This window comes from Sabethes cyaneus, chromosome 2 (assembly GCF_943734655.1).
Source record: "Sabethes cyaneus chromosome 2, idSabCyanKW18_F2, whole genome shotgun sequence".
Taxonomy (NCBI): domain Eukaryota; kingdom Metazoa; phylum Arthropoda; class Insecta; order Diptera; family Culicidae; genus Sabethes; species Sabethes cyaneus.
This window is the reverse complement of record NC_071354.1, coordinates 58923976-58936224: the sequence shown is the minus strand read 5'-3', so window position 1 is coordinate 58936224 and position 12249 is coordinate 58923976. Positions and strand designations below refer to the sequence as shown.

General features: G+C 36.7%; 1 protein-coding gene across 1 annotated transcript in view; it reads right to left on the bottom strand.

The window, feature by feature from the left end:
* The window catches only part of LOC128735471 (uncharacterized protein MCAP_0864), a 73700-nt gene that overhangs the window by 57078 nt on the left and 4373 nt on the right, over positions 1-12249 (bottom strand). Inside the window, exon 2 of the mRNA XM_053829954.1 lies at positions 5310-5502. Within this exon, the coding sequence (XP_053685929.1) occupies positions 5310-5502 (193 nt within the window). The remainder of the gene's footprint in view (positions 1-5309; positions 5503-12249) is intronic.

Sequence of the window (12249 nt, the reverse complement as noted above, 5' to 3'; positions counted from 1 at the left end):
CAGTAATACGTAGCGTAATTTTTCTTTGGCAGCAAAAGGTGAACGGCTCACTGGTAAATTTGCATGAAAAATAGGCGGAACTGATTCTTGTCGGTACACACGAGGTAACACGAGGTAAGCCAGCGAACAGCATTATTCAAACGCTAGCTGAGCTACTGCCTAGGGGAATTGTGTATAATGTGACCCCCCCCCTCAAGAATAAATGGATATATCTCTGTTATGCTTCCCCAAATTAACGTGACAACTACGAGTACATGTTGGTATTTAAGCTGACAATCAATTGCAATTGTTTATTTGATTTAGTAGTATAGTAGAAAATGCACCACCTGCGGTATAATATGCCCCATGCGGTAATTTGAGTATTTCTTCCAGTGACAGACCAACTCTATTTTGTAGAAAGTAAAACTATTTCCTTTGTTTTCAAAATATCGTATTTTTATATAAAATAAACCTAGTTTCGGCCTTCTAGTGCACTTTTTCTTTTCTGCATGGGGCACATTATACTGCAGCTGTGGCATTTTGCACCGCGTAGTTGAATTACCTGGAATTCGGACGTTGGTAATAAATTATTCCCACAACGGTTACTCGACAATACTAATTGAATTAAATAATGTCAATTGACTTCAACTTAAATCTGTTTACCTATGTTTATAGCCACATTTGCAAGGGGGGCAAATTGCACCACCGCAAGTGGGGCATATTGGCCTGCTTTTACTTATTTGAAAAAATATTAAACGCTAAAGCAAATCAAGCGTTTCAAACCGTCATTTTTGGTAGGGATGTCTTTATGAAGTTCACTTCACGCAATCGAATCGCAACAACCGGTTATTTGCAGATTTTGACAAGAAAATAGCTTATGGAAATGACACCAAAAGTTACATCAGAAGCTGCACAAAAAAAAATTATTTTTATTTTGTTTTTACAGCATGTGACAACTGTCATACTTGCATAGTAGGCTAGTTCCATCAAATACTATGGTTTCTGGGTGGTTTTGCATTTTAATTTCGCTTGTTTAGGGAAAACGTAGGGGGGCACGTTATACACAATTCCCCTACATCTTATTGGCATATCTGGACGCGACAAAGGAGGAAGCATCAAGGACAAGCGAAAGGCACGCTCGAGTCGTGCACGTCTGCAGTTCCCGGTCGGTCGTATTCATCGGCTGCTGAGGAAAAGAACCGATTGGAGCTGGAGTTGACGGCCATGACGGAATAATTAGCTGCGGAAGTGCTTGAGTTTGCAGAAAATGCTCCTCGCTACAACAAAAAGACCAGAATTATCCCACGTCACTTGCAGCTGGCCACCTGGACTTGTATTGCATCGTGACTTATGACCATGGACGAACGGCCCCGTCGATGATATTTTAGATCGCATAACTGCTGAGGCTTTCCGGTTGGTTCGTTGCTGCAAGCTGTGTCTGTTTTGCGATTATCGATACTCCAATTTACCGAAAAGAAAACTACGTTATATGCGTTAGTGCAAGTTTATTGGAAGCTGGAGTTATGATAATCGGTCCTTTTAAGGGCCACACAACGATTGAAAAGTTTATTATATTTTCTTGCCCAGGTTATACCATAGCACAGCCAATGAGGGAAAAGTTTATTTTTCGCCATTGCGGACGAGCAACAAACACTGGGAATAAGTTATTTTATCTCGTACGACATTTTGTACCATTTCCAAAACGTCTTCTTTTGTATGCCGCAGAAAAGTTATGCGCAAAATTTTCTACCGATTACTATCGGAAAAGCACTGTTCAACGTAGAAACAGATTATGAAAATTTATTTTCTGTTTTTTAGTGTGACTTCGATACGTTTTAATAAAATAGATTCAATCAATTCACAGAAATAACTCCGAAATCTGTTGAGTAATGAACGTATATAATCACCCTTATTTTGCGAGGCGAGTGACGTGACTAATTTGGAGTCACCGCGAATGAGGTGACACGGTTTGTCACTTTAGGTGACAGGGGTTTGTTACCTTCTCAATACACTCAAATCGACTCGCCGTGACTCGTCACGGCGAGTGACAACTGTCGTATTGAGTCACGTGACTCGCAGAATAAGGCTGAATGTTATTTGATTAACGTTACGTACAACGCATGTAGCATGTATACATGACGAATCTTATTATTACATATATGGATACATGCTTCTATCGTTACAGAGAGACTTGCGTAGTCCTACGTCACCTATGCGGTCGTGTCTTGTGCACAACCCCACTTTGTATATTAATTTTCGTTTATTAAAATCGTGCTTCGTTGTACGTAATTAATTTAAACGGTTTTAGTCTAGTATAAACATTTAATAAAACGTTCAAAGTTTTTACATGACCAGGCGAATTTGTTTCCTTGGAATGAAAAATTGTCGTTATCTGTACACAGATAACCGTGCGCTTCCATTTTTCAACATTCTATGGAGACGCTCGGTTACTCTGATTTATTGAAGCGCATCGTAAGTCTCCAAAACCCAAGTAACACACAAAACAAGTTAGAAAATAATCTTCATGGAAAGTAGTCGTTTAAGAGTACTATAAACGTACTTTGAAAACATGTGTCGTTATTATTAAGGTTTTGAGATGTTTTGTGATAACATGAATTTATTTGACAGCTCATATCAAATGAATAATGTTTGTTTTTGTTAACATGTCAATACGAAGTTTTTATTATGTCTCCATTACTAAATTTAAACTACTGGAAGAACAAGATGTAGCTTATGCTATAATAACGTTTTAAAATGGTATGAAATAACTTGATACAAACTTCTTTCAATTGTTGTTTCATTAGACTTCAATTTTTTGCGCTTTTCTGGTAATAGAGAAGTGCTGATGTATGTAATGTTATACTATTCTATAACAAGCTGTGTTGCTTGGGAATTATACGCAGATAACCATGTGCATCCATTCATTCACTTTCTATGAAAGCACTCACTTTTAATTTCAAAACATATTATAATAGGGGAGTGTCGTCGTGGTTGGGCCCCGTTTTGGAATTTGCCCATAACTTTCGTTTCAAAAGGATTTTTGGAAATCTAAATATATCGTTGCAAAGGTCTAAGAATAAGGTATATTTCCGGAAAGCTTTGAACTGATTGCTTGAAAAATAAAAAAGTTATAGGCGTTTACGTGAAGACAAAAATTGTTGTCATAGTCGGGCCATGTTGTACAGGTTGGACCACCGCAGAAAATCTAAGACATACGTATTGAAATTCTATATAGAGACATGAATAGAATGAATTCCGCAAACAATGGCTCATATAGGTACGAAATCTCTGCTTTTAATTGCATTTTTGCGAAATTTTGGTGATCTTGTAAAATCAATATTTCTACAATCGCCTTTTCCGAAGTGTACAGCTACAATGCAAAAAAGAACAAAAATCTAGGTTTTTATCATATTAATTTTGCTTTAGTTCATCACATTTTACGTGACTGACATTCTCTAGCGATTATTGCGCTTCTGCGCTTAAAATTATGGTGGCCCAACCATGACTACTCAAGTGGCCCGATCTTTACAAATAGCGGTTTTCTATAGTATTTAACCTTAGTCTTCCCAAATACCTTACTGGAGGGGATTTTTCTATAGTTTTCTTATGCAGCACAACACACTTCATACATTTTCAAAATTTATCTCGATAATTGCCTTTCATGAATCATTTCTTGAAGAAAAGTTCATTACGCCTGGAAAATCTTTTTTGTAAGATTTAATCTCTGAATTCAGTACGGGTGTTTTGAATACACGATTGAAACTCACGATATTGTGAAAAGCTAGCTATCTTAGTTAGAAGTTTTACAATGGTTGTATCATAGATATCATGAGTTACTAAAACTGTAAAATCGTGATGGCCCGACCATAACAGTGGCCCGACGATAAGGACAATACCCTACTTCATCATTTGATATACGTACATTAAACAAAATGCTAATAACGGGCATCAACCGGTGATTCATCGTAGAACTACTATGAATTGTGGTACTCAAAACAAGACAAGAAATAATAAATATCAAATTTCAAGAAAAAGAGCAAGTGACATCATTCCTGTTCATTAACGCGCATAGTGCAAAATATCTTTGTTTTATCGTCTGCTTACAGCGCCTCCTCTGGCGCAGCGATAGAAATGACGCCGTTAAACTAATAATAATTTCATTTTTCCGAATATCTCATTCGTCTCATTGTACAGGTGCACAGTCATTGTAAATGTTTCGTCCTAGGGGGCGAAATAAAATTTGAGCTCCAATCTAATATTTTTTCGAACCAAAACTCATTAAAATACTTTCCGACTTGAAATCAACATATTTAAAATCAAATCTGTAATTGAAGAATAAATGTTTAGCAACGCAATATGATGAAATTTAAAAAAAAACTACCTTTTAACAATTTTTTTAAATTTCCATTCCACCTCACTAAGAATATAACACTTTTATTGTATAAATTAAATGCCACAAGGCTTTAAATTTCGAACCTTACATGGTTTAGCTGCTTCTATTCCGATCTGAAATAAACTCTACCGGTTGTAATTGATAACTTGTAACACAATAAATAACGGAGAGTAACTGAAAACTTGTTACGATTTTGGTTTGACCACATACGCCATTTCCCAAAGAAGTTACAATAAATAACGATAAAAGTCTGTCAGCACTGGATTTTTCGAAATGTTTAATAAATGATCGACAACCTGTTACAGATCTTACCGGAGAAAATCAGTATTCGTGGAGTACCAATACCTACCTTATTGTTGAAATAAAAAGAAACAAACATGCGTTGACTTCATTTTATTAGCTAACATACAGTTGTATTCAATGTTAGGTCTACCCTGATTAAATCGAGCAGTTCAGTTGGCACAATTGGGATCCATTAAGATACTTCATTAAAATTGTAGAATAATAAATTTTTTTGAGGGAATCAATATGCATGAATACAATCAACTAGTTTAAATCTGCAGCACACCCCCTGCAAACACCATTCATCTGCTAAACTCATGTGATGTATTTTTGTTCCTCACATTATCTAACATAGCATGATGTATGCCTCCCTATGCTAATAATATCTAGATTAATTTTCACGTTTGTATCGCTACTGAGTAAACACCTTCATCGGATGAGCACGCAGTGTTTATTTGCTAGATTTCTTCACCGAAATAGTCTCATGTTACGATTTACACACACATTAGCTGATTACTACGCCATACTAGGGCTGATCCTAGAAGATGGAACAAAACCTTGGTCTGTTTACTTACACGTTTGGTATATCATACGAAAGAAAAATTTAATCATCTCAAACAATTTCACGACGGCTGACAGCAGCACTGTGGCCCACCCTGGTGGTCTCGGGCTTCCCGCAAATCAAAGCTGTTGCCCGGTCGAATCTCGTCCGGATGGCGTTCCTCTTCCTGCTGGTGATTATTACTTCTGTCCGTTTCGGACCTGCTCGATTTCCTTCTTGATGAGTTCGAGCTTCTCGCTGTAGCTCTTTTGGATGTCCTGCCGGAGGAGGTAGAAGCAGAGGAAGCCTATTTTAATTGCAAATATAGTAGTTGCCAATCTGCGGGCTGGCGGTTTCTGGGAATGGCGCACGAAGGTCCCCCCAAAGGAGATGTTGCATTAGTAAAGCAATCGTTACATGGTTCGCTTGTTGTTAGCCAGAGAAAAGCCGTGATCGATTTTTGGTATTCAGGATTTTGCAAAAATAGCAGAAAGAGATTAGCAATCACAATTTTTCTGGTGCCAACGACAAACAAAACAGTAATAATAGTCTTTTATTAATGCAGCAAATTGGGGACGCTTCGTTTGGAATGGGATCGGATTCTGGCTGCAGAAACTATGGTACCTTTCTTTCGTTGGTACAAGCTGTGAAAACTACAATTTCTGCAGCCCTAAGGTTATTTGACAAACACAACATAATCCTACTGAATGGTTCGTGTTAGTTGGTAAAAACGGTTAGTGAATTTGAATAAATCTTTAAACAAAGTATTATTACCTGTAAGCTTTGTTTTAATTAACACCACAGCAATTAAAAAGGTGAGCAGAAGGATTACGAATGCGATACAAAGAAGCACTAACGACGCCGACGAGAGAAAAGAGGTGAAGAAACCCAATTATATTTAGTTTGCTCAGTTGGTTATTTCATAAATTATGAATGTGCATCATGGTGGACGCATGCACATAGACACACACACACTCTTTATATTCAGGGCTCAGACGAGCGCCACCGCACGTTGGGATGGAGTCTAGTAGGTAGATAGATAGATATATATATATATATATGTGTAGTTAGTGGGTGCTTTCCCATTTTCCCCCAAATTCGCCCACTACCGGTCCAGCTCGCGTGGGACCTATTTCTTATGTTTGGAAAACTCTAAACCAGTGTGCAGAGCCGCTTTCTGAAAGTGCGAGAGAAAGAGAAAAAAGCGATAGAGTACAGTGTTATTTCGTTTTGGTTTGGTAATTTTTTTTCAAACGAGTAAGTGAACGTGAGGAAAAAATTCCGGCACTGAAATCGGTGAGCGCAGCGAATGGAAAAGGCATCTGGGTGAAAATGCATTGTGGAAAGCGTAGATGATTCCGAGGCATGCAAGAGCGAGAATGACCTATTTTCGTGAAAAACTAGGCACGCGGGAACGCTCGGTAGTGCTACCACAACGAGAAAGAATGAAATAAAAAATAAAAAAAAACAACCGGCGCTCTATTTGCGGTTTGAACGAGGGCAATGGGAACAAGTTGCACTTGTGGTGCGAGAGTATTTCAGAGGTTCTAATTTGGGATAGAGTGGAAATTGCGAGGGGAAAATCTTGACCTGTCGAATGAGTTTTATTTAGAGCTGTTTGTAGCACAAAGGAATTAGCAATCTTCGGTGTTGTTTTGGATTGGACTTCTATTTTAGAGCATGATGGCGAACTGGTAAAGTTAACGCGAAATTTGCACTTACTGGGTGGAAACACGTAATTGGAAAATCGGTACCGAGTGGTAAGAAATTCACCACCGCCGGACCGGAACCGCTCGCAAGAGGTCGGGTTTGGCATGCACAATTTGAAACTTTTTGGATTGCTTTAAATTTTAAAAAATAACAGCATTGACAGCAAAAGTGCCTCAGGCTCTAAAAGGAGGGTGTGTCAATTGTTAATGAATTTACCCGTAGAATTAACTCATCTGTTATGTTTGCTGGAAAATTACAGATAGCGTTAACACAGCGGAAAGGTCATCTAATTCTTTAATGCATAAAATGGTAGCTCTGTTTTCAATAGAAATTAAGAGAAACAATTCGTTATGTGTATAAATTTTAATCAGTTATAAGACAGAAAACAAAATGTAGAAGGATCAAGGGTCTGTGTCTCCGGACAGAAACGTAGGCGTGTGTATACCTATAGGTATAATACCTTCCCTTAATATTGGTACTGCGGACCTTTCTATAGATTTCGTATAAAGATATTGAATTTGAACAATATTAGGTCGAAGTGTATGGTACAATTCGATATTATTACCTATGAATTCCACTTAACCACTTAAATATTTAAATAATAGAAAACAATTCGCCTTGCGTTAAATCTGCGTTCGTTGTCCAAGACGCTCTAACTTGTGTTTTTTCTTATTATTATATTGATAGATTTAAGGGGAAATGAGCAGTCATTAACATTTCGTAAGAAAGCCGAATTTCGGAAGCAGTTTTGGACCCAAAACAGGGGCTCAGTTTTTGAAAATATATTCACTGCATTCTTTATTTTTTAAACCAAAAAACTGCTTTCGGAATGCACAAAATCAATGACGACTCCTTTTTCCTTAATGCAAGCTCTGTTTTCATGCATTGTCTAAGCTGTTGCCGCCACGAATTTTCAGTGACTAGTCTTGAAATAGCGAAATAGATACGTTTAGCTTCCAACCAACACTTTGTATAGTGAACATTCAATAAATAATGTGTAATTGTACCCAACTAAATGTTGTGACTCTATTACCTAGAAGAAAAAAATGAGGGTATTTAGAGCACAGCACAACGAAATAACTTCCGCTTCTGCCGTTCTGTAGAACAAATGATAAAGGTTTTATCGGAAACTCAGCGAAGGAGAAAAGGTATTAATCAGTGGGTATTCACATCTTCCAAACTCAGTGTTTACAGACCAGTTAGCAGCAGGGAAACAGCCTTCAGTTGATATATTTTCAATCAGTATATTTTCAAAAGTCATACCGTGTTTTGGATTTGTGAATTGAAATCACACCATTTTGAGCCTTGAAGCAAACTTTACAACGCGAAAACATCATAGTTGCTCTGGCAAAAATGTACATTAGGAAACAACGTAACGAAGTCAAGAGCAAAACCACTGCTATCCTGTTGTCTTCCAGATTCCTTCCCTCAAGGATTGTTTTTATTACCAATTCTTCCTCCAAGTCGAAAACATTTTACCAATTCGTTCCCTTTTTATCAGTAGCATATCCTTGCCACAATACAATACATTCTCTTCTCACTATTCTTCCAACCAAATACCAAAGCTATGGTCCAATTTTCATCCAATGGTCTAATTTTCTCACATACGCGGACTTATTCTAGCGAACATGCCGGCATAAGCATCCCTTTCGGACTTTCGCTTTTATTTTTTCATGCACTGTGACGAGTTTTTGCGAGTGTGTATTTAGCTACCCGATCAAATGCAAATATCAAATTTTAACAGGATGAGTTCAAAATAACAAGTATTTTATTACAAAATATCCTTTGTGTTTTGTTATAAACTTGTTCTCGTTAGTAGTTAAAATAACAAAAATTGTAACAAAATCTGTTCTAGGCATATCACAAAAATATCAAATTATGATATAATTTGATATAGTTTACATCAAAATGAGTTACAAAAATCAAGTTTCTGTTCTGCTGTATGACCAAATTGCAATAAAACAGAATAAGATAGAATCTTGGTAAATCATTTTGTGTGTCGCAAGTTTTTCTATCACATTTATATCAAAGTTTGATAGAAATATCAACTTGAGCCACAATTCTGTAATATTTTTGTTAGAATCATCTGATCGGGTAACAGCTACGGCTGTCGCTCTCGTTCGTCATTCTAGCTCGAGCTGCTGATACCGATTACTCGCGAGGGTTCGCACTCCGCCCTTGAGTAGAATCGAGGGCGAAGATGAACAAGGAAAGAAAAAGTAATGCAAAATCTGTATCCCAGTGCGCCACTAGCTGACGAGTTACTTGATTCGCGAGTAAGCTATGCAGACAATATAAGACTCTACGTTCGCGAGTGTGTAGGTAATGGAATGGTTGCACACAGCAACGCACAGTGGTCCAAAAGGGCGAAAAACAGAACTTCCCAGCTAGCACCAACTCGTATATCAATGTACGAAAACTATCGTAAATATCTCTTAACAAACCCGAAATCGTAACTAAAGCTGGATAAAGTGGGATGAAGTTGATTTTCTGTCGTATATAATGATTTTCATACGATTTTCAGCACAAAATCGTAGAGTAGTATGGAGCGACTCGCGCTTAATCGGATATTATCGTATATAAATACTTATATAGTCGTAACGCCCAAAATTATTCGTAATCATGTATATCGCCTCCAAAGTAGTACGGATATCTGGTGAATGACCAATTGGTTAAAACCACTTTAAATAGCAATAAAAAAAGTACGGATATGCTAATTTTGCGCATGAAATGCGATTTATTTAGCATGTATATCTGTACGTAATGCTGATTTTTACCTTTTTTATACATACCGGCATCCGGGGTGAGATTGTGCCAAAAACCAAAAATGTTTATTTGTGAAAATTTATTATATCTATAGAAACTGGTGACCTAAATTCAAAATGATGATGAACATAACATATTTATTCATAACTTAGAATGGAACACAGATAATATTAGCAAATTATTTAGCCTAAACAGGGTTTCAAAGTTCGCGATCAAAAATACGCAGAAATAACGCTTGTAAAAAATGTCCCGCATAAACCAACCCAATTTGTGGATTTCACATACACAACAAAAATACGTCAGTATACATCAGCACACTCACATTCTTTACTATTGAGCACAATATTTTCACAGATTAGATTGCATCATCCATTTTGGAGCAAAAAGGATCATAGGTCTGTTAAATAATTTAAACAAATTTTTACTTTTTCTCTGGAAATTTCAGATACTTTGAATAAACACTCTAATATAAGACGAATATATTATACCGTGTATAAACTGCCAGTTTTAAGGAGGGGGGAGGGGGTGCGGTAGGCTATATGTTCTGCGGCCGCGGGTTTCCGAACGAAGTAATGGTTACTTTTGTTAAATGATCAAATAGGTATGCCCCCTTAGGATACATTCCTTCATATATCTCCCCCTTGTTAATCCTGGAAACGCTACTGGCTATATAAAGGCTGTCAATTGACTACGAACTCATTTTTAGTTATTTCAGACCTCTCCGGGTTATTTTCGTTCATACTTTTTGTATGATGCGTTGTGTTTGGCCGACTTCCTGGCCCTAATAGTCCACTTAGTTCATGGACGGCCCCATGTGAACTACTTTATACTGATATTTATGTGCATTGTTTATAAACATGCTAATGTTCACTGTTTAGGTTTTTAGCCTAACTTTATGTTTTTGGCACAATGTCACCCCCTAGAAGGGGTGAGATTGTGCCAAAGTTCATGCACTTCCAGTAAAATTAGGTTTCATTGTAACTAAACCATCTCTACGGTAGTTATTAATTGAACAATTTAGTATATATTGACAGGTTTGAAATCAACTTAGTTCCTAAATTGTGTGTATACTGTGCTAAAGAACAAAAATATATGCTTTTCTGGCACAATCTCGCCCCGGATGACGGTATGAAAATGCTAGCTGGGTTTTTTCCTAGTTTCTTTTGCTTTCATTTTATCATTTATGGTCTTCAGCACTATTGTTCGTATGAATATCCTCCTCAATCTAAAACTGCCAAAAGTTAGTCATTGTTTACTATAATGAAAATAAAAAAAATAACTTTTTTGTGTTGAGAAATATAGACAAAGTTTTTTCTGCAATGTTGTAAATAATGCAAAAACAAGCAACTTTGCTGAAGAAATAATTTTTTTTATCTTTATCGAGTGCTGAACTACAGGGCATATTCTTTAAAACTTCTTTAAAAATTGGTTTTTCATACTTAGCTTTTCTCAGTTGCATTTTACCAGAATACAATGTTCTAGGCAATTATCAAAGCACTTAAAATACACGTTTTTGTAGAAGACCGCGAGTCTCTTGGACTTTTACTTGTTAAGTAATCGCATATTCAAGCTATAAATTCCCATAGCTTCACGAGCCCATAGGGTAAAATGGGGCAAGTGCATTTATTAAATCAACACTTCATCTTAACCCATTATGACCCGGGTATACCTAAATTTGGACCAAATGAAGTGAAACTCTGTAATCTATTATATTATGGCTCGAATGTGTCGGGAAACGCAAAATCGTCATTTGGAATGCTTCCAAGGCCAAAATATCGAAGGTTAAATATTTTATAGGCTCAGTTTCAAACAAACAAATTACAAAGTTTTTTACAGATTTCTTACCGAATTTTGTGATAGACTTTACATATAAATACTAATTTACATGTCAGGTAATGTTTCGTCACTAAATGTAGACTTTTTCATGCGTTTTGGAGACAAAAATTTTTTCGCCATTTTTTCAACTTTTTTTCCGCCATTTGTCACAACTTTGCACTGTTGAAAATACAGATGAAATGACAAAAACTGACAAATTATATCACACACACATCAGATTGATGTCTTATCTCTCTTGTAGTGATATATTAATAATGCTAACTATTGAAATTCAGCAGTAAACAGGTTTTGAAGACGAGGTATGATATATCATACGCTGGGTCATAATGGGTTAAAGCTTAAGTCGAGTACTATAAACTTGTATCGGTTCCGCTTGTCCCCAACCACCCAAATGAGAGTACGGCAAGCATACGTTATATGTGTTTCGCTTTCGCTATAGGCTCGATACAGTCCATTCTTTTGTGTTCGTAGATACATGGTTTCTTCGGCAAAGTTATAGAAAACATAAAGGCAAATAACTTTGCTAAGGAAATGACATTTCTATCTTTATCGAGTGCAGAGTTATGGAACATTTTCTTTAGAAATTCTTTAAAAATTAGTTTTTCATACTTAGCATATGTTGGTGGCATTTTACAAGAGTATATGGTTCTAGGCGATTATTGAAGGACTCAAAACACATGTTTTCGCTGAAGATTGTAAATCTCTAGGACCTTTCCTTATAAAGTTATCGGTTATGGCTCAT